This window comes from Hemitrygon akajei, chromosome 10 (assembly GCF_048418815.1).
Source record: "Hemitrygon akajei chromosome 10, sHemAka1.3, whole genome shotgun sequence".
NCBI lineage: Eukaryota > Metazoa > Chordata > Chondrichthyes > Myliobatiformes > Dasyatidae > Hemitrygon > Hemitrygon akajei.
The window spans coordinates 126,304,788-126,325,222 of NC_133133.1; the positions used below are offsets into that span (position 1 = coordinate 126,304,788).

The 20,435-nt window shown below is 44.9% G+C and overlaps 1 protein-coding gene across 1 annotated transcript; it reads left to right on the forward strand.

Annotated features, from left to right (window-relative positions):
* The first annotated feature begins 2,961 nt into the window (after window positions 1-2,961).
* On the forward strand, window positions 2,962-18,996 carry pex26 (peroxisomal biogenesis factor 26). Its single transcript, XM_073058909.1, has 5 exons — window positions 2,962-3,493; window positions 4,351-4,506; window positions 6,195-6,517; window positions 10,587-10,727; window positions 11,392-18,996. Exons 1-5 carry the CDS (start codon window positions 3,291-3,293, stop codon window positions 11,493-11,495), a joined length of 927 nt encoding a protein of 308 aa, XP_072915010.1. The 5' UTR covers window positions 2,962-3,290; the 3' UTR covers window positions 11,496-18,996.
* Window positions 18,997-20,435: the final 1,439 nt, after the last annotated feature.

Consider the following 20,435-nt stretch of genomic DNA (forward strand, 5'->3'; position numbering starts at 1 on the left):
GAAGTCCTAATTTACAGTTTATACAGCAATTAAACTTGTACATAGGCACATAGATATAGCAGCAAAATCTACCAAGCTATATTTAACACACTCAGGCCTTATTTGACAGATGACTATCTACACTCTAATTACAACTTCATTTAGTACAACTTCTTCACAATGATTTTCTTGTACAACATGGAACTGGGGAAACTACTACCTCCAGTCAAGTACATTGAAGTATGGATGTTGTGACTTGTGGTGCAGTCACTGGAGAGACACTGAAGCTGGTGATATAAAGGTCTTTATTTATTGCATTCTCCTGGAGATACTCAAACTCGAAGTATGTTACATTTTCATACTCTAGATCTAAGGTAACCACAATTTCAGTCATTGCAATGACATTATTTACTTCCAATATTTCGGGTTGACGTTGCTTCCTTTGAACAGTAGGAAATGGCACTAAATGTTCAAGCACAAAATAATTCACACAGATGGTCTGAAAGAAATCCCATACATGCAACTTTAATGTTGTGAGGCTCACTCTGAGTACTCAAAGATCCCAACTATTGATTGATCAGCGATATCTGTGACCACGTTTAATGTGCTAAGTTACAACATCAGTCTTGTCTGCCAGTTTAACTAAGTCACAATGATGCAAAAAATAACTTAGCCCATATTGCCTGGTTTGTTGCAGGCCTATTAACATTACCCCATTGTCTTACATTTGGCTGATGCATATGAGAACATCTCATAGTCACTTCACTTTGCAAATCATATCTCTAAGTCACCAAACTCCAGACTCTGTAGCTAGTGCTGTTTGCAAAACTGTTCATTTAACTCACTAAACTGATTACGGTTTAAAACACTAGGTCGCGTTCGAATTATATCTGCAATATTTATATAATTACATATGCAATCTGGAACAACAAAACAAACCACTGGAGGAACATTAGTGGAGTCAGAGGGATGGTCTACATTTTGGGTGGTGACCCAGTATCAGGGTATCTCCCTCATTACTGTCCAGGGACCTAAACAGCCCTTCCAGATGCACTTAGAACAGTACAGCACAGGAACAGTCCTTTCAGCCCATAGCATTGTGCTGAACTACAATTATGCAGATGGTCCGTATCTTTCCATTCTCTACACATTCGTGTTCCTATCTGAGCCACTTGAACACCTCCACTAGCACCCCTGTTAGTGCATTCCAGTCACTCACCACTCTATGAGTGTTTTTAAAAAAAAGTCCTGCCCCACACATCTCCTTTGAACTTGCCTCTTCTTGCCTTGAATGCATGCCGTCTAGCATTAGACATTTCAACCCTGGGGATTAAGGTACTAGCTGGCTGTTTATGCTTCTCAATTTTAGAAGCTTCTGTCAGGACTCCCCTCAGCTTCTGATGCTCTAGAAAATAACACCTCACACTCGTTCAAATTAAACTCCATCTGCCATTTCTCTGCCCTTGTCTGCAATTGATCTGTACCCTGTTATATCCTTTGGCAAACTTCTATGCTATTGACAAGGCCAACAATCTTTGTATCAGTCACAACTTACTAACCCACCAATCTTGTGTTTTCATTCAAGTCCACGTATAAAATACACTCAGTGACCATTTTATTCTGCCTGCACACCTCATTAATGAAAATATCTTATCAGCCAATCATGTGGCAGCAAATTAGTGCAGAAAAACATGCAGACCAAACATCAGAATGGGGAAGAAATGTGATCTTTATGACTTTGACCATGGAATGATTGTTTGTGCCAGATGGGGTGGTTTGAGTATCTCAGAAACTGGAAATCTCCTGGGATGTCACGCACAACAATCTGAAACCTGATGGCTGAGAGGAAGAAACTGTTCCTGAATCGTTGAGTGTGGGTCTTCAGGCTCTTGTATCTCCTTAGCAAATCTTCCTCTAATAAACCGGAATCTGTTTCTGCACTGGGACTGAGGCCCTGTGGGTTATGGTTCTATCACTCTATGTATGGCATTCCTTAAATATGGTCAGAGTTTCTGCCTCTTGGACAGTGAGGTTCACACCCTGTCTGCCTTCTAGGTGAATTTATATTTCTTTGTTTACCCTCTATTCCTTCCACTACTTACTTTAAACCTGTACACCACCTTCTGCCTTAAAAACCATCTTCCTGATCCCTGGTAAGGGAAATAGTACCCGTCTAATTTTCCAACAACCCTCATAATGTTAGTTGACTTGTGCCGCTCTTGGCTTTCCTGTTCTAAAAGTTCATCTGATTGGTTCTGTGACTGACAAATCAAAATCAAGATAATTATCATGCTGCAAAATGTTATTTTGTGGCAGCATTACAGTGCAATATATACAAAAGTGCTGTAATTATAAAAGAGGAATACTGTAGTGAAATAGTTGGTGTTCATGGACCGTTCAGAAATTCGAGGGTGGAGGGGAAGAAGCTGTTCCTAAAACTTTTGAGGGTGGGTCTTTCAACTCCTACACTTCCTCCCTGGTTGTAGTAATGAAAAGGGGGTGGATGGTGAGGAGCCTTGACGATAGATGCCTTCTTGAAGCACTGCCCTTTTGAAGATGATGGTGGTAGCGGCATTGACAAGATAAATGTGGGGCAGGCTGTGGAGATTAGAATCATGAAATCACGTTAAAGCACCTTTGCTCTAGGGGTGACAAATGAATGATAGGGACGTAGATCTTCGCATTCAAAACGGAGGTCAGTAGATTTCTGGATATTAGAAAGATCAAGCGATACGAGGACAGAGCAGATAACTGATGTTGAACGAAGATCAGCCCTGATCTAGTTGAATGGCAGAGTAGACTGGAAGGGGCAAATGGTCTATTCGGGGCTTGATTCAATCAAATATGGAATATAAAATTAGTGTTACTGAGTGAGCGCCGGTGTTTACAAACTAAGCACGTGTACAGGAGGTGTGTTGCATACAAAAAGATACCCAGTGTCCTACCACACTGGAGTTTGGCGACGCGCTATCCAGTGCAACGGAACATGGCACACAATCCCCTGACTCTCGGATCTGGGTCCACCATGGATTTGATTACGCTGGCTCCGTGATCTGGGATCCAGGTCCCAGACCCAGGATTAGGAATTAAGCGGCATCGCTCTGGGATACAGTCACCGCAGGATCCGGTGATCCGGATGTTCAGTGACTCCGGGATCTGGAGTCTCAAGGATGTAGTGATACCGAGATTCCGGGATCCGTAGACTCGGTGATGCGGTGACCGGGATCCGGGCTCGGAGTCGGGAGGACTGGCTGGTGAGCGCCACCTCTCGCGAGAGCAAGGCCCGGCCTCAGCGGAGCGGTGTCGACGGCATGAAGCGGTGCGGGCCGGTGGCGCTCGGCCGCTGGGCTCCTTTTGCCCGGGAGCCGGGCCGTGCCTTGGTGCTGTGCCCGGGCCTGGAGTATTTAGAACGGGCGGCCCACCTACTTCAGGTGCAACGCGACTTCCCGGGGGCGCTGGCCGCCTGTGAGAGTGGACTGGATTGGCTGGGCCCGGAGCAAGACCAGCCCGGCAGGTAGCGGTTGGGGAAGAGGCGGAGACGGAGGGTGAGGGGTTGGGGAGAGAGGAGAGGGAGGAAGGGGAGATGTGGGTAGTGGGGGAGGAAGCATTAGGTGGAGGGGAATAAGGGAAGGGAAAGAGAGGTATGAGAATTGAGGGGGAGGGAGGGAAGAAAGGTGGTTGGAAGGGAGGTGGAGGGGGAGCGAACCAACACTTTTACTCTCTCAATCATTTCTTTCTCACTCCCTCCCATCCTCGACCCTTACCTCTCTTTCTCACTCCCTCCTTACCTGTCTATCTCTCTCTCTCCCCTCCCTCCCTCCCTCCCTCCCTCCCTCCCTCTCTCCCTCCCTCCCTCCCTCTCTCCCTCTCTCCCTCCCTCCCTCTCTCCCTCCCTCCCTCTCTCCCTCCCTCCCTCTCTCCCTCCCTCTCTCTCTCTCCCTCCCTCCCTCTTTCTCTCCCTCCCTCCCTCCGTCTCTCTCCCTCCCTCTCTCTCTCTCTCTCCCTCCCTCCCTCTCTCTCTCTCTCTCCCTCCCTCTCTCTCTACCCCTCCCTCTCTCTCTCTACCCCTCCCTCTCTCTCTCTACCCCTCCCTCTCTCTCTCTACCCCTCCCTCTCTCTCTCTACCCCTCCCTCCCTCTCTCTCTACCCCTCCCTCCCTCTCTCTCTACCCCTCCTTCCCACTTGCTCTCCCTCTCTCTCACGCTCTCCTCCTCCATTCCTCCCACTTGCTCTCTTCCTCCCCCCACCCCCACTCACCTTTTGCTCCCCCCACTCTTCTCCTCCCTCCTCTTTTTCTTCCTCCCCACCTCCTCGCTCTCTCCCTCCCTCCTCCCCTATCCCCGCCCTCATCCTCACCCTCTCTCCCTGCAGCTGCAGCACGGCCCGAGCTGCTGATATCAGGTGCTCCCTGTGTGCAATGGGACTGCAGGCGCTGGCGGAGCAGCGACAATGGCGCCAGGCCTGGAGCTGGCTGCTGCAGCGATATGGCAGCCCCGAGCGGGTCCCCGCCTGGCTCCTCCAGATGTGGTGAGTGTCCTCACTGCCTTCCCCTGCAAAACATCTCAGCACCTGTTTCAGGCAAGTCAGTGACAGAAAGAAAACTGTTGAGAGTGTTGGATTAGGCAGCCCTTTTTAGAGCAAAAGGGTAACTAAAGGAAAGATAAGTTTTCTGAAAGTTCAGTTCAGTTTCCCATGTGTTGAGCTACAGGAGTGGACTTAACTTCTTGTCTGTATTTTCAAGCATTTGGTGAAGAGAATGGTGGGTTCCTGAAAACACATGGACATCACAAAAGATCAAGTGCCGGCAGTCTAACAACTGTACAGTGCTTTGCTGAGGACAAATTCAGAGTATTATGTCCATTTCTGGTCACCCAGCTATAGAAAGAATATTATTAAGCTGGAGAGGGTGCAGAGAAGGTTCAAGTTTATTCATCACCTATACGTCACAGCATACAGTGAAATGTGTCGTTTCTGTTCACAACCTATAAGCTAATGATGTGCCAGTGCTAACATAGCATGCCCACAATGCCCAGCAGAACAACACAGAACACAAGAAGCAACAAAACAACATCAGAATAAGCCCTGCTCCTCCCGCAGTCCCACCCACACACATACACAGTCCTCTAACCCCAAGGCAGGCCGCCTTCAGCTTCCGGCTTTGGACTCTCAAACATTGGACCTTCGGCTTTCCCAGTGCACCTGCAGAGATCTGCAGACTTGCTGATCCTGCCACTGGACCTTGACTTACGGACTTTTAGTCGACAATTCCGATGGAGATTCACAAGGATGTTACTGGGACTGGAGTTACAAGGATGTGCTAGAACATGTTCACTTGGAGCATAAGAGGCTGAGGGGTGAACTGAAAGTCATGAGGGCTGTAGATAAAGTGAGTGACTGCAGTCTTTTTACCCCAAAGGTAAATCTGATTTATGGTGAGGGGGGATAAGGTTTAAAAGCAGTCAGAGGAAGGTGAGTAGATGGGATGAGCTGCCATTGGAACTGGTAGAAGCAGATACAATTACAACATTTTTTCAAGGTAATTGGACCATTGTGTGATAGGGAAAACTTTAGAGAAATATGGAAAAGCAAATGGGAACTAGCTCAGGTAGGTAGGTCCGTGTGGGCTACTTGGGGCACAGACCCTGTTTCTGTGCTTGCATAACTGTGAGGCACTCTGAAACTTCAGCCAGTATCTGAGCCTGCTTCACCCCCTCCCCATGGACTACCGAATACTTACGCAAGTCCTGGTGCAGGCTCTGGGGCCGACCGACAACAGTTCCTCTCCCTGTTGGTGTTTGTTGTTTGCATTTTATTTATTTTTCTCGCCACACAGTCATTTTTGGTGCTCTGACTCTATGTCAGTAAATCTGTCCATCATGTTCCCCCCACATGCATCCTCACCCCTTGCCTGCCCCCACCAATTCTCTTGCCATTCAGCCACACACAGCAGCAAATCAACCCGTGTGTCTTTGGGATGTGGGAGGAAACCAGAGCACGTGGGGGTGATCCATGTGGGTACAGGGAGAGAGTTCAAACTCCATCCTGACAGCACCAGAGGTTGGGGGTTAAACCCAGATCCCTGGGGAAGTGAAGCAGAGGCTCTACTTGTTGCACCACTGCATAACCCATGATGTAACTGCTGCTGTTTGTTATCTTTTATGGAATATTTAAAGCCCCTGACAATGCATGGAGCTGACGAAATTCTTTTGTGATAGCATCATTCTCTACAGCAAGGCTGGGGAGCCAGGCCTGGTACAGCAGGCGGTCTGCAGCTGGCTGAGGGACAGAGCCAGTGCACGCACCCCAGGCAGCGTGGCTCTGGTGCTGGAGCTGTACATCCTGCATGTGCTGCTGCCACTTGGCCTCTATGCAGAGGCAGAGAAGGAGATCACGGACACCACAATGTTGACGGAGCAGCAGAAGGAATTGGCACTGGAGCTCGTTTCGCAAAGGAGGTCCAAGGTGCAGGTGCAGGAGCAGGAGCCGGTGGATGGCAGGAGCCAGGTTCCAGCAGAACGCAACAAGCAGAGGCACTCAGGTAACCATCAGTATCAGCCTGGTTCAGATCCATTTACGAACAGAGAAGAGGAGGAATTCCTCTACCAAAATGTAGTGAACCTGTGGTATTCATTGCCACAGTTGTGGAAGCCAAGTCATTGGTATATTTAAAGTGGAGGTTGATAGGCTCTTGATTAGTTAGACCGTAAAACATACGAGCAGAATTAGGCCATTCGGTTCATCAAGTCTGGTCTACCAATCAACCATTGCTGATTAATTTTTCCTTTCTTAAAGGTGTGAAGAGTTACAGGGAGAAGACAAGAGAATGGGTTTGAGAGGAAACTAAATTGGCTATGATTGAGTGACTCGATGGGTCGAGTGGCCTGGTTCTGCTTCTATGACTTATGGTTGTATGTCTAACATATGCTGAAATGTGTCATTTGCTTTAACAGCTAACACAACCTAAGGATGTGCTGAGGGCAGCCCGCAAATGTCACCACACATTCTGGTGCCAACGTAGAATGCCTGCAGTGTTCAGCAGAACAACAACAGCAAACAAGCCCATTTTCTGCCCCACACATCACCAACTCCAGGACAGGCTTTCTCCAGGCCTTCAACTTCCAGTCCCTGTTCCAAACTCACTTCCAACTTCCAGAATCCCGACCCTGGGGCCTCGTGTTCTAAACATAACCACGTGGACTAGTTGGAATGAGTGATGTTTTGCTGCCAACAGGGCTTGTGTAACACCAAATTCAAAGACAGAGATTCAGATTCACAGTGGATTCAGTTTGGCTTTGTTTTACACTGATCAACAGAAAAAAATTCATGTCAAAATGAAAACAGATCTTTACAAAGTGATCTAAATTAATTACAAATATAAAACACAAAATAATTGGTTGCATAAGTATTCACCCCCTTCAAGACACTATTTAGTAGATGCACCTTTGGCAGCAATTACAGCCTTAAGTCTGTGTGGCTAAACCTCTGTCAGCTTTGCACATCTGGACACTGCAATTTTTCCCCATTCTTTATAAAACTGCTCAAGTGTTGCACAGGGATCGTGAGTGAACAGCCCTTTTCAAGTCCAGCCACTCGTTCTCAATTGGATTGAGATCTGGAGTCTAATTTGGCCAATCTAAGACATTAACTTTGTTGTTTTTAAGCTGTTCTTGTGTAGCTCTGGCTTTAAGTTTGGGGTCACAGTTTTGCTGGAAAACAAATCTTCTCCCAAGTCACAGTTCTCATGCAGATTGTGTCAGGTGTTCATCCAGGATTTCCCTGTATTTTGCTGCATCATTTGACCCTCTACCTTCATAAGTCTTCCAGACCTTGCTACAGTGAAACATCCCCACAACATGATCCAGCCACCACCAGTAGGGATGGTGTTGTTTTAATGATGTGCAGTGTTTGGCTTATGCTAAACATAGTGCTTAGTCTAATGGCCAAAAAACTCAATTTTAATTTCATCAGACCATATAAACTTTTTCCAGCTGACCTCAGAGTCTAGCACATGCCTTCTGGCAAACTCTCCGAGATTTCATGTGAGTTTCTTTCAACAGTGGCTTTCTCTTTACCACTCTCCTACAAAGCTGTGACTGGTGAAGTACCTGGGCAACAGTTGTTATATGCGCAGTCTCTCCCAACTCAGCCACTAAAGCTTGTAACTCCTCCAGAGATGTCATAGTTCTCTTAGTGGCCTCCCTCACTAGTCCCCTTCTTACACAGTCACTCAGCTTTTTGAGGATGGCCTGCCCTAGGCAGATTTACAGCTGTGAGATATTCTTTCCATTTCTCGATGATTAATTTATCTGTTTTCCAAGGGATATTCAGTGACTTGGAAATTTTCTTTTATCCATCTCCTGACTTGTGTTTTTCAATATCCTTTTCGCAGAGTTGTTTGGAGTGTTCTTTTGTCTTCATGGTGTAGTTTTTGCCAGGATACTGTCTCACTAACAGTTGGACATTCCAAATACAGGTGTATTTTTACTGTAGTCAATTGAAACACCTTGACTGCACACAGGTCTCCAAAAACAAATCTCCATTTACCCAATTAACTTACTTCTAAAACCAATTGGCTGCACCAGTGGAAATTTGGTTTGTCAAATTAAAGGGGGTGAATACTTATTTTGTGTTCTATATTTGTAATTAATTTAAATCACTTTGTACAGATCTGTTTTTATTTTAACACAAGTCTTTTTCTGATTATCGGTTTCAAAAAAGCCAAAAATTAAATCCGCTGTAATTCAATGTAAAACATGAAAAGTTTCAAAGGGGTGAATACTTTTTATTGGCACTGTATTTATCATGTGTACATGTGTATATACAGCGAAATGCAGTCTTTGCATTAACGACCGACACACTTAAGAATGTTCTGGGAGCAGAACCACATATAACACAACAAGCAACAAAACAACAACAGCAGAGCAACCCCTGATTTTGGACCAGAATGCTGGAAGTTGGCAGCCTCTGTGGAGAGAGATACAGTTCAGTGGTCTTGAGCAGCCCCGGTATATTCTGACTGTATTTCTGTTCTTGCAGTTTCTTGCTGTTGACCTTTCCTGATTTGCTGGGTTTCTGTCTAACTTTTTGCCCTCATGTTATTGCAACTGCTGACCTACAGAAGGCCCTGCATCCCTTTCCTGCTGTCTTACACACCGTCTGCGAGCTGTTAAATTGTAAAGGCTGTGAAAATCATGCTCACATTTCATACTGCCCTCGCTATGCTTCGGTACATTGGGTCATACACCACACTGTGTTTGTTGGATTTTAACCTGGATTATAAACAGGCTCTCATAAAGCTGCCGTGGTGTAGATTTGGAGAGCAGTTCCTCTTTTTTTTGTGTGTGGCTTGGTATTGAGCTTGGAACAGGTAATGAGTACAGTTGCAAGGTCAGTCCTTTTACTCTAAACTTGTCTTTGTTGCCAAACTGTATCCTTGGACCTTCCATCTTTGTCCACTAAATTCTTATCTCTGGCATTTTGCATATAGGATTATTCCAATGCTGTCTTCACTGCCATCCTGTCTTATATCATAGATCCTTCAGCCCACAATGTTGTGCTGATCCTTTAACCTACTCCAGGATCATTCTAACCCTTTCTGTCCATATAGCCCCCTATTTTACTTTCATCCATGTGCCTTTCTAAGAGACTCTTAAATGTCCTTAATACCTCTGCCTCTACTGTCCCCCGGTGTATGTTCCACAGATCTGTAACTCTCTGTGTAAAAAGCATACCCCGATACTTTCCTCCAAAAACCTGATAATGATGCCCCCTGTATTATTCATTTCTACCCTGCGGAAAAACTCCGGCTATCCATCCAATCTGTGCCTCTGTCAGGTCACCTCTCATCTTCCTCTCCAGTGAAAAGCCCTGGCTTACCCACCCTATTCTCATAAAAAATGCTTTCTATTTCAGGCATCATCCTGATAAATCCCCTCTGCACCCTCTCTAAAGCTTCCACATTCTTCCTATAATGAGGTGATCAGAACTGAATATAATGCTCCAAGTGTAGCCTGTAGTTTTGTAGAGCTGCAACATTACCTCGCAGCTACTGAACTCAATCTCCTGACTAACAAAGGCCAAAATACCATAAGCCTTCTTAACCACCCTTTCAACCTACATGGCAACTGCGAGGGTTCTATGGACATGGACCCCAAGATCCCTCTATTCTCACACGCTGCTATTAATCTCGTACTTTGTTTGACCTTCCAAAGTGTTTCACTTCATACTTTTCCAGATTGATCTCCATCTGCCTCGTCTCAGACCAGCTCTGCACCCTGTCAACTATCAATGTCCCATTGTAACCTACGACAACCTTCTAAACTGTCTGCAACGCCACCAACTTTCATGTCATCTGCAAACTTTCTAACCCACCTGTACACTTTCTCATGAAAGTAATTTATGAAAGCTAAATCAAGGAGGAACTCAGTGGGTGATAGATTCTCAGCCTGAAGCGTTGACTGTTTACTCCTCTCAATAGATGCTGAGTTCCTCCTGTATTTTGTGTGTTTGCTTTGGATCTCTGGCCATCTGCAGATTCACTTGTGTTGATGTTGAGGATAATAATAGTGTTTATATTGCCTCCCCTCTCTCTCTCTCTCTCTCTGCAGCACACTACACACCACGCCACACGTTCAAGTTCATTAAGCAAGTGTTAGGGTTGTGTCGACGAAGTCTACGTTTGGTTTCTCTGCGCAAGCTGCTGCTGGCGGTGTTTGTAGCTTATCTACTGATGATCAGGCTGGATCCTGGTGAGTGGCACAGCTCCATCATGTGCACCTGTTAGTCACCACAGCACCTCACAAACCCACGCCCAGTCCACCATCACCTGCAGGCTCCCTTCCAAGCTGCCCACCATCCTGACCGGGGTGATACATTGACAGTATTCTATTGTCACTGGGATTCCCTTCTCTCCAGCATTGCAGGAGCACCACCTTCAGGATGACTGGTGCAATTCATTCAGTTAAGTAACCCCTCAGCATCTTGCTGTGGCTAATTTGGAATGAATGGTAAATGCTGGCCCTGCTGGCAATACCCAGCTCCCAGAATTTGAATCACATGACGGAAGCCTTCCCAGAGCCATTTGCTGTTACATGTGCTGCTCCAGAGTCGGGTCGCAGTTGTAAAGCACTGCCCAGGCGACTCTCGTGACAGATCAGGTGTGTATATTTAGAGTTTTTCAGGTCACATGAATCAATTCCATAACACCAGTAACACTATGGCTGATTCAATGTTTGGCTGTTCTCTTGGGTGTGACTGGTTGAAGTAATCCCAAGAGTGATCGGTGCTTGGTAATGAATGGTGTATAGAAAAGAGTGGGTGTGGGCTGAATGTGAACGAGGAGTGAGCAGTATGTAGGTGGACAGCTGACATGAGATGAGTTGATGAGTATTTCTGTGTTTTCTTTCCCTTCAGCTTCCCCAGCAACCTTATCCTGTTTAACCAGCCTCCGGCACTTTGTCAAGGCAACGTGGGACGCTATGTTTTCCCCTTACCACAAGGCAAGGATTGATGTGTGACGGTGGTTGCCCATCCTCTGGTTGGTTAAGCTCCGTGGTGTAGCGCACATGAGGAAGTCCAGCAGCCAGGGTTTCACTGCAGCTCCAGTGAAACTCATCCTGATCAGCATTATCGGATCTGCAGTCCGTGGCCTCTGCACAGCAGATACAAACTTCAACATTCTCTGCTGTAATCCCTTTAAGCAATCCTCTGTATTGAAGGGGTTAAATATCTGTAGCTGGGTTGCTGTTATTATCAGGCCTCTACTGATCAGTGTATTGAGGAGGGAAGAGGTGAATATGTGGGACCAAAGTCTTGTAAGTGGGGAGCGAACCCCAATCCCTTCGTGGCCTAGCCTGTTCCACTGGTCAATTCCACCGCCCGCCAACTGTTCCTCTTGACCTCTGTAATGTATCCTTTCTTTCTTATTTCTCACAACCTCGTCTAAATAACTGGTGGCATTGAGACCAGTATTTGCTTATATTTCCATAATTTCTCTTCAATGTCACTCCTGGTAAATCCAAAACTCAAAATTACCATTCTCTCTTTAGAATTCATGAATGAACAATTCTATTGTTTAAAAACTCATGGGGAGGTGTAAAAATTCCTTCACTGGGCCCTGGACCATCCCAACCAGCTTGGAAAGGACACTCTTGGAAGCCTCATGAAGTATTAAAGAATAATAAATTCGAGTGATGGAATATATTCTAAAAACTTCCCCCTTTTGGGTAGGTTAAATCCTAACCCTCAAGATTTTCATCCCTCTAGTTTATTTATCTAATCATGGCTGGAGCATTCAATCCAGGGATTGATCCTAAGGTCAAGATATTTCTCAGTGTTACTTGGATTAATAAATGAAAATTCTCCATTGAAATTCCAGTTACAGGTGGCATTAAAAAGGAATGTATTATTTTTACAGTCCATATATCAAAGTCAGCAGTCTTGTTGAGATTAAGCTCAGGACATGTCTTCTGTTACGTATTCAGGCAACAATAAATATAGATGAGTTAAGGCAAGGGTTCTCATAACAAATAACACGTTTATTAAACACTGAAAACCAACCCCCCAAAAGTAAACAAACATTAGCTTAAACGGAACTCAGCTGCTGTGCGGCAGATTCACAGTTCTTAATAGCGTTGCAGTCCAAACAGTTCTTAAAGCGGGATTGAAAAAAAACAGTTCTTTAAAGCGGTATTGAAAAAAAAGTTCTTTAAAGCGGTATGCCGAAAGTTCAAAAGCTCACAGTCCTTTTAAAAGGAGAGACTTTTTAAAACGATTTAAATTCTCTTCCACGTCGATGTCCTTCCCCGGCGTCGAATTTTTCCACGAAGAATTTTATAAAACATAATGGTTTAATGGCACTAACCTCTTCTTCCACACTATTCTCAACCTCCCGCTATCCCAGCGGAGATTAACACGAGAACAGTCAACGAAATCCTTCCAAATGAGGATCAAATAAGGTCGTAACCAATCCACCATCGAAAATCGATTCTCCTCGATTTTTATCTTCCAAACTTTTATCTTCACTCTCCACCAGCAAAGAAACTGTTGGCGATGACCTTTTAAACTTTAGGCATTATATAAAACTTCATTTTTCAACTAAACTGCGTCATCACATTAAATCACGCAGTAACATGAAGTCATCTTGGCAAATCCCGCCACGAACTGCCCCACCTGACAGGGTGGGTCTTCCTTTTATACCCTGTAAAAAAAAAACTGTCACGACCTCTACTGGCGGGAAAATGACGTCACTCCACCACCACAAGACCATTACCTCAAGTCCAGTATAACTTCAACCCCAGTCACGTGACAAGGGTACCACTGTCACGTGTCACAGGTACGTAACACTTCTTACAGAAGTTCTCCTGGACCTTGAGGATATTGACCACGTCCTTGTGAGAGCTGCTCACAAGGACATCAGCAAAGGCTAAAGCTGTACCTGACATATTGTTAGCAGTGTTGTTGAGTAAATGAAATATCTGGAGAGAGTTACTGGTAGATACAAAGCAGCTTCTTTATTCAACAAAACAAGGTACAGGAGGCATCATATGGAGACACATTTGGTGGAAAGGTCTGTTGGCCCAACGTGGGGCTTGATACTTATTTGCTAAACACAAAGGCAATTCCATATTTACAAAGTATAGACAATGCTTTCTTTTGAAGCTACATACAAACTTCACACCTTCTGATTCGCATCCATCCCACAGACGCCAGCAGTGTCTGGACTGGGATCCACAGCTTTTAGGAATCCATTGACCTAAACTGATTCCACGATATAGTATCAAGGAACAGAAGACTGGTAGTCAAAGCCTTTTACTAAATGTAAATAACTTAAACCCAAAAATCACTCTTTAACAGTGGCCCTCCTGGACAAAAATAAATTTATATCAGGAAAGGCCAACCTAAGAGGATCTACTCAAATAGGGCAACAAAAATGCCCTGCTTTAAAATATACCTCCCCCAATTTTGTGTGCCGATATCTACCGTAGCATTCCTTAATTGCTATCTACCAAATGTTAAGCAGAGAAGTTGTTCCAGAAACTTGAACAAGTCTTTAGAAAGGTGGCTTCCTTTGTGTGCCTGTCGGCTCGTTCCCTGCAGGCTGATTGCAGCTTAATCACATTCCTTGTCTTCACCACTTCATTCTCTGGTCGCTGAAAATTTCTTTCCAGGAGCACCCACAGGCCCTTCCATCGATTTACAGGAAGTGGTTGGGGTGGTCTCTATGTCATTGTCTGCAAGGACCTCTCCCCGGTGGCACACCCTTACGAACTGTCCAGTCAATCACTGGCCCGACTGCTGAAAGGGCCCAGCTCCTCAGACTGGGGTTGCTTCCTTCAGATGCCATGTGCAGTCTGAAATGCCATCGAAGTTGTGGAACTTGCTGTCTCAGCTTTAACTTTTTTTAAAAATTGCTCCCCATCTATTTTCCAATATCTTTTCTATTCTATGCTATTTAAACTAATCATCTACCTTCAGCAACCAGCCTTCATTACAGAGTACCATCATCGGCACACTTTAGCATGCTATTCACGGGTTTCCGTTATGCTCTCTGTGTCTTCTGCCTTTGCATTACCTCCTGGTATGTTTTCATCAGCTGTGGTCTGGCTAGTGTTCCTCTTTTAGGATCCCTGTAATTACATGGTTAATTAATTACTCCTCATACGCTCGATATTTACGTTCTGCATAATCCATGGCATCTCAGCAGCTTTTTGAATCACTGCCATTATCGTTCCCCAGTTACTCTCACCTCCTCCCAGTCGCTGCCTCATTTCCCCTTTAAAAAAGTGATATCTTTCTTCATTGCTGGGGTTCCTGGTAGTTACCCAGGTACCATCCGGCACCCCCTGGGCCATCCTGTCCCACATATTCCTTGGGTACTTCGCCTTTACCAACACATAGTTATCTTTAGGGTGCATCTGGTGAATTTCAATGATTTCCTCAAACCTACGCCAGAATTCTGAATTCCCACATGCAACTTTAAGTGAGGGCAACTCTGACAAAATGCCGTTTCTCCCTGGGGCGAAGGGCTTATGAATGGTCATAATCATTGTCAAGGGCTGGCTCGGATCATCAGGGTTCTCAACCTGACGTTGCTTGGTCTCAATAGGTGCCATCCCGACAGATATAGCTGGGTAAAACCTCTCCCTGAAATACCCCCAAACTACGCAAGGTATAAAAGACGGGTACCGGTTAAACAGTACTTAAAACTGCAGAGTATGTACTCTGCAATCTGCCACTTTGGAGCACCTGAATTCATGATGCCTGCTGTATTCCTTTGCATCACACTTGCAAAACGTATACATTAAAATGCAGCTCCCTGAACTAGTGTACACGCCCCCACTCTGGCGTCCCGAACTGTCGGTAACCACCCTTCGCAACTGGTGGCTCCGTCTCACCAAGTTAACACGCCAAGTTTCCTCATTTACATAAACACACATGCACGCGCACACACTACTTTTATATCTAGCAGTTCAGCTCTCCGTGTTGGTGATACTTTGTGTTCCTGTGTACCACAGACCCAAACCAATCCAAATGTGAGTGCTATTTTAGAAAATACTCACCCGCTTAGACTGCTAAGATTGCTGGCCACACGATGGGTCACGAAGGTATCCCACTTCTGACACCAAATGTTGTTGCGTGAATGAAATCACAAAGCAGCTTCTTTATTTGACAAAACATGGTACAGCAGGCATCATATGGAGATGCTTTTGGTGGAAAGGTCTGTTGGCCCAACGTGGGGCTCGATATTTACAGTTGGCCCTCCTTATCTGCGAGGGATTGATTCCGGGACCTCCCGCAGATAACAAAAAATGCGGATGCTCAAGTCCCTAATATAAAGTGGCATAGTATTTGCATATAACCTATGCACATCCTCCCGTATACCTTAAATCATCTCTAGATTGCTTATAATACCTAATACAATGTAAATGCTATGTAAGTAGTTGTTATACTGTTAATGTTTAGGGAATAATGACAAAAAAAATCTGTCCATGTTTCTCTTGCTCACAACACAAGCAACGAACAAACGAGACTCAAGGCAAACAATGATCAAACGACAAGTAAAACTTGTAATAACTTGTACAGTAGTTGTTAAACTGTCTTGTTTAGGGAATAAGGATGCTTTGGAGGAGGCTCAATAATACTAAAGTCAGGAACTGTGGAGGTTGAGGGCTGAGGATCTTCCAGCGTTGAACGTTGAGACTTCAGAATTGCAGATGCTTTAGTTAGGAAGCTGTTTCTTTTTCTTTGCATCATCAAACAAATCTTGCAGTGGTTGTAGGCATGTTATCCCTCGGGTGACACAGAGGCTTCATTCCATTGAAGGATCGTAGTCGAGGATCATATCCTTTAACATTTGTGCCTGTTGAAAAACTGCTGCAAATTTTTCAAGTGTCCAAATTGATGGCTTTGCCTCCTCTAAATCTTCGTCATCATCATCTTCTGTAGATGATTTCAGCAGATCTTTGAGATCCTCGCTGGTAAGGGTTTCTCTATGCTCTTCTATGTGTTCCTCGACGTCATCCTCGATCATGTCAGAGAAGCCTTCCCCGCCAACTTCCCTTGCAACATTCAGGATATCCCTGACTTCTGCATCAATAGTGGAGAAGCCCCTGAAATCATTGACTGCCTCACTCCATAATGGGTTCCAACATACGTTGACGGTCTCGGGCTTTACGGCGTCTACAGCCTTTGTAATTGTGAATTTCTTCCATAAATCCATGATGCTGCAGTCAGGGTTAGCATCAAGGGCAGCACGAATCCTCCCAAAGGTGAGGCGGGTGTAAGTCGCCTTAATGCACTTGATGCATTGATCAAGTGGCTGTAGCAGTGACGTAGTGTTAGGAGGCAGAAACATCACTTCCATGTTATTGTCAGTGAAGCAGAGAGATTAGGGATGGCTGAGAGCATTGTCAATTATGAGGAGGGCCTTGAATGGCAGCCCCTTCTCTTCGAGGTATTTCTTCACTTCAGGAATGAAGCACTGGTGGAACCATTCCAAGAACAAGATCGCCATCACCCAAGCCTTGTGTTGCCAGAACACAGGTAGGCAATTTTTATTTTTGTTCTTAAGGGCCCAGGGATTGTTTGCTCGGTAGATGAATCCTGGCTTGATCATGTGACCGGCTGCGTTGCCACACAGCACCAGAGTAAGGCGATCTTTTCCGGCCTTGAACCCCGGAGCCTGCTGGGCACTCTTATGGATGTAGGTACGATTGAGCATCTTCTTCCAGAACAAGCTTGTTTCATCACAGTTGAAGACTTGCTCTGGAAGGTAGCCTTTCTCTCCTATGAGTTTCTTGAGCTCTTCTGGGAACGCTGCTGCGGTCTTGGCATTAGCTGATGCCGATTCTCCTATGATCTTTACGTTCTTGAGGCTGTAGCGCTTTACATAGCCAGTCAGCCATCCCTTACTAGCCTTAAACTCTTTTCTCTCGCTCTCATCAACCCCATCACGGTAGTGCTCATAGAGACTAAGTGCTTTTTCATGTATAATTTTGCCATTGACGGGGATATGCTTCTGTGACGTGCTCTAGCCACACACTTAATGCTCTCTCAGTCTTTGCAAGCACTTTATCATGAACCGGAGAGGTCATTTTTGCTGTTGTAGGGGCAGCACTGACACACGAATTTCAGCTTCTTTCTGCTTTATTGTGCGAATGCTCGATTCACTCTGACCGTCCTTATGGCCCACTTTGGAAAGCGACATGCCACTTTTCAAAAGATCTAATATTTCTATTTTCTCGGTGAGAGATAGCACTCTTAGCCTTTGATCAATTGCTTTGACCACGTAATTGCTTTTTAGGAGCCATTTTTTCACAGGAACAAAGTAGCAAAGGAACAAGACCCGAGGCAAACAATGCTGGAACAACGAGTGCTGGAGAGAACTTCCGGGTTTTCTCGCTCCGCAGTTGTTTGAATTGGTGCATGCAGAACCCGTGGATAAGGAGGGCTGACTGTATTTGCTAAACACAAAGGCGATTCCATATTTACAAAGTATAGACAGTGCTTTCTTTTGAAGCTACAGTTGAAGTTAGAAGTTTACATATACCTTAGCCAAATACATTTAAATTCAGTTTTTCACAATTCCTGACATTTAACCCTAGAAAACATTCTCTGTCTTAGGTCAGTTAGGATCACTACTATATTTTAAGAATGTGAAATGTCAGAATAATAGTAGAGAGAATTATTTATTTCTTTCATCACATTCCCAGTGGGTTAGAAGTTTACATACACTTTGTTAGTATTTGGTAGCATTGCCTTTAAATTGTTTAACTTGGGTCAAACGTTTTGGGTAGCCTTCCACAAGCTTCTTACAATAAGTTGCTGGAATTTTGTTCCATTCCTCCAGACAGAACTGGTGTAAATGAGTCAGGTTTGTAGGCTTCCTTGCTCACACACGCTGTTTCAGTTCTGCCCACAAATTTTCTATCGTATTGAGATCAGGGCTTTGTGATGGCCACTCCAATTCCTTCACTTTGTCCTTAAGCAATTTTGCCAAAACTTTGGAGGTATGCTTGGGGTCGTCCATTTGGAAGACCCATTTGCAACCAAGCTTTAACTTCCTGGCTGATGTCTTGAGATGTTGCTTCAATATATCCACATAGTTTTCCTTCCTCATGGTGCCATCTATTTTGTGAAGTGCACCACTCCCTCCTGCAGCAAAGCACCCCCACAATTTGATGCTGCCACCCCCATGCTTCACAGTTGGGATGGTGTTCTTCGGCTTGCAAACCTCACCCTTTTTCCTCCAAACATAATGATGGTCATTATGCCAAACAGTTCAATTTTTGTTTCATCAGACCAGAGGACATTTCTCCAGAAAGTAAGATCTTTGTCCCCATGTGCACTTGCAAACTGTAGTCTGGCTTTTTTATGGCTGTTTTGGAGCAGTGGCTTCTTCCTTGCTGAGCAGCCTTTCAGGTTATGTCGATATAGGACTCGTTTTACTGTGGATATAGATACTTGTCTACCTGTTTCCTCCAGCATCTTCACAAGGTCCTTTGCTGTTGTTCTGGGATTGATTTGCACTTTTTGTGCCAACATGCATTCACCTCTAGGAGACAGAATGCATCTCTTTCCTGAGCAGTATGACGGCTGCGTGGTCCCATGGTGTCCCATACTTGCATACTGTTTGTACAGATGAACGTGGTACCTTCAGTCATTTGGAAATTGCTTCCAAGGATGAACCAGACTTGTGGAGGTTCACAATTTTTTTGAGGTCTTGGTTGATTTCTATTGATTTTGTTTGTAAACTTCTGACCCACTGGAATTGTGGTACAGTCAATTAAAAGTGAAATAACCTGTAAACAATTGTTGGAAAATTACTCGTGTCATGTACAAAATAGATGTCCTCAATGTCTTGCCAAAAGTATAGTTTGCTAATATGAAATCTAGAGTGGTTAACCAATGAGTTTTAATGACTTCAACTGTACATACAAACTTCACACCTTCTGATTTGCATACGTCCTACATATGCCAGCAGCATCTGGACTGGGAGTCACAGCTTTTAGGAATGCATTGTCCCAAACTGACTCCACAATACATCATCAAGGAACAGAAGACTGGTAGCCAAAGCCATTTGCGAAATGTAAATGACCTAAACCCAAAAATCACTAACAAGGAGCAAGATAGAAACTGGAGCTATCCCTATCTAATAAACAGAATAGAGTGTCCATGACAATGTTAAATAATGAGGAAAGCAGGTTGCCATGCTTTCCCCATCTTAAAATAAATAGATCCAAACTTAGACTTGCCATTCTCAACAAGAGTGTTGGAACCTGCATACAAGTTTGTGACGAGGTTTACAAACCACGTGCCATCCCCCACCCAAATCTGGCCTAATGATAAGCAAATGGCAGATGAAGTTGAAAAGACCAACAAACACTACTGCTAGCTAGAACCCATCAGTTCTCTTGCCAGCAACACACACAAAATGCTGGTGGAATGCAGCAGGCCAGGCAGCATCTATAGGAAGAAGCACAGTCGAAGTTTCGGGCCAAGACCCTTCGTCAGGACTAATGGGAAAAAAGAGATAGCGATTTGAAAGGGGGAGACCCGAAATGATGGAAGACAGGAGGGGGAGGGATGAAACTAAGAGCTGGGAAGTTGATTGACAAAAGGGATACAAGGCTGGAGCAGGGGGAGTATCCTAGGACGGAAGGCATTGGAAGAAAGGAGGGGGGAGTACCAGAGGAAGATGGAGAACAGGCAAGGAGTTATTGTGAGGGAAAGAGAGAGGAAAAAATAGGGATGGGGTAAGGAGGGGCCTTAACGGAAGTTAGAGAAATCAATGTTCATGCCATCAGGTTGGTGGCTACCCAGACTGAATATAAAGTGGTGTTCCTCCAACCTGAGTGTGGCTTCATCTTGACTGTAGAGGAGGCCATGGATTGACATATGGGAATGGGACGTGGAATTAAAAGGTGTTGCCACTGGGAGATCCTGCTTTCTCTTGT

What these genes read in the sequence shown, in the direction of transcription:
- pex26 (XM_073058909.1), top strand. Translation starts at nt 3,291, where the DNA reads ATGAAGCGGTGCGGGCCGGTGGCGCTCGGCCGCTGGGCTCCTTTTGCC. An exon ending in GCCTGGCTCCTCCAGATGTG is followed by an intron (nt 4,507 to 6,194) that starts GTGAGTGTCCTC and finishes CTTTTGTGATAG; the next exon opens with CATCATTCTCTACAGCAAGG. An exon ending in GATGATCAGGCTGGATCCTG is followed by an intron (nt 10,728 to 11,391) that starts GTGAGTGGCACA and finishes CTTTCCCTTCAG; the next exon opens with CTTCCCCAGCAACCTTATCC.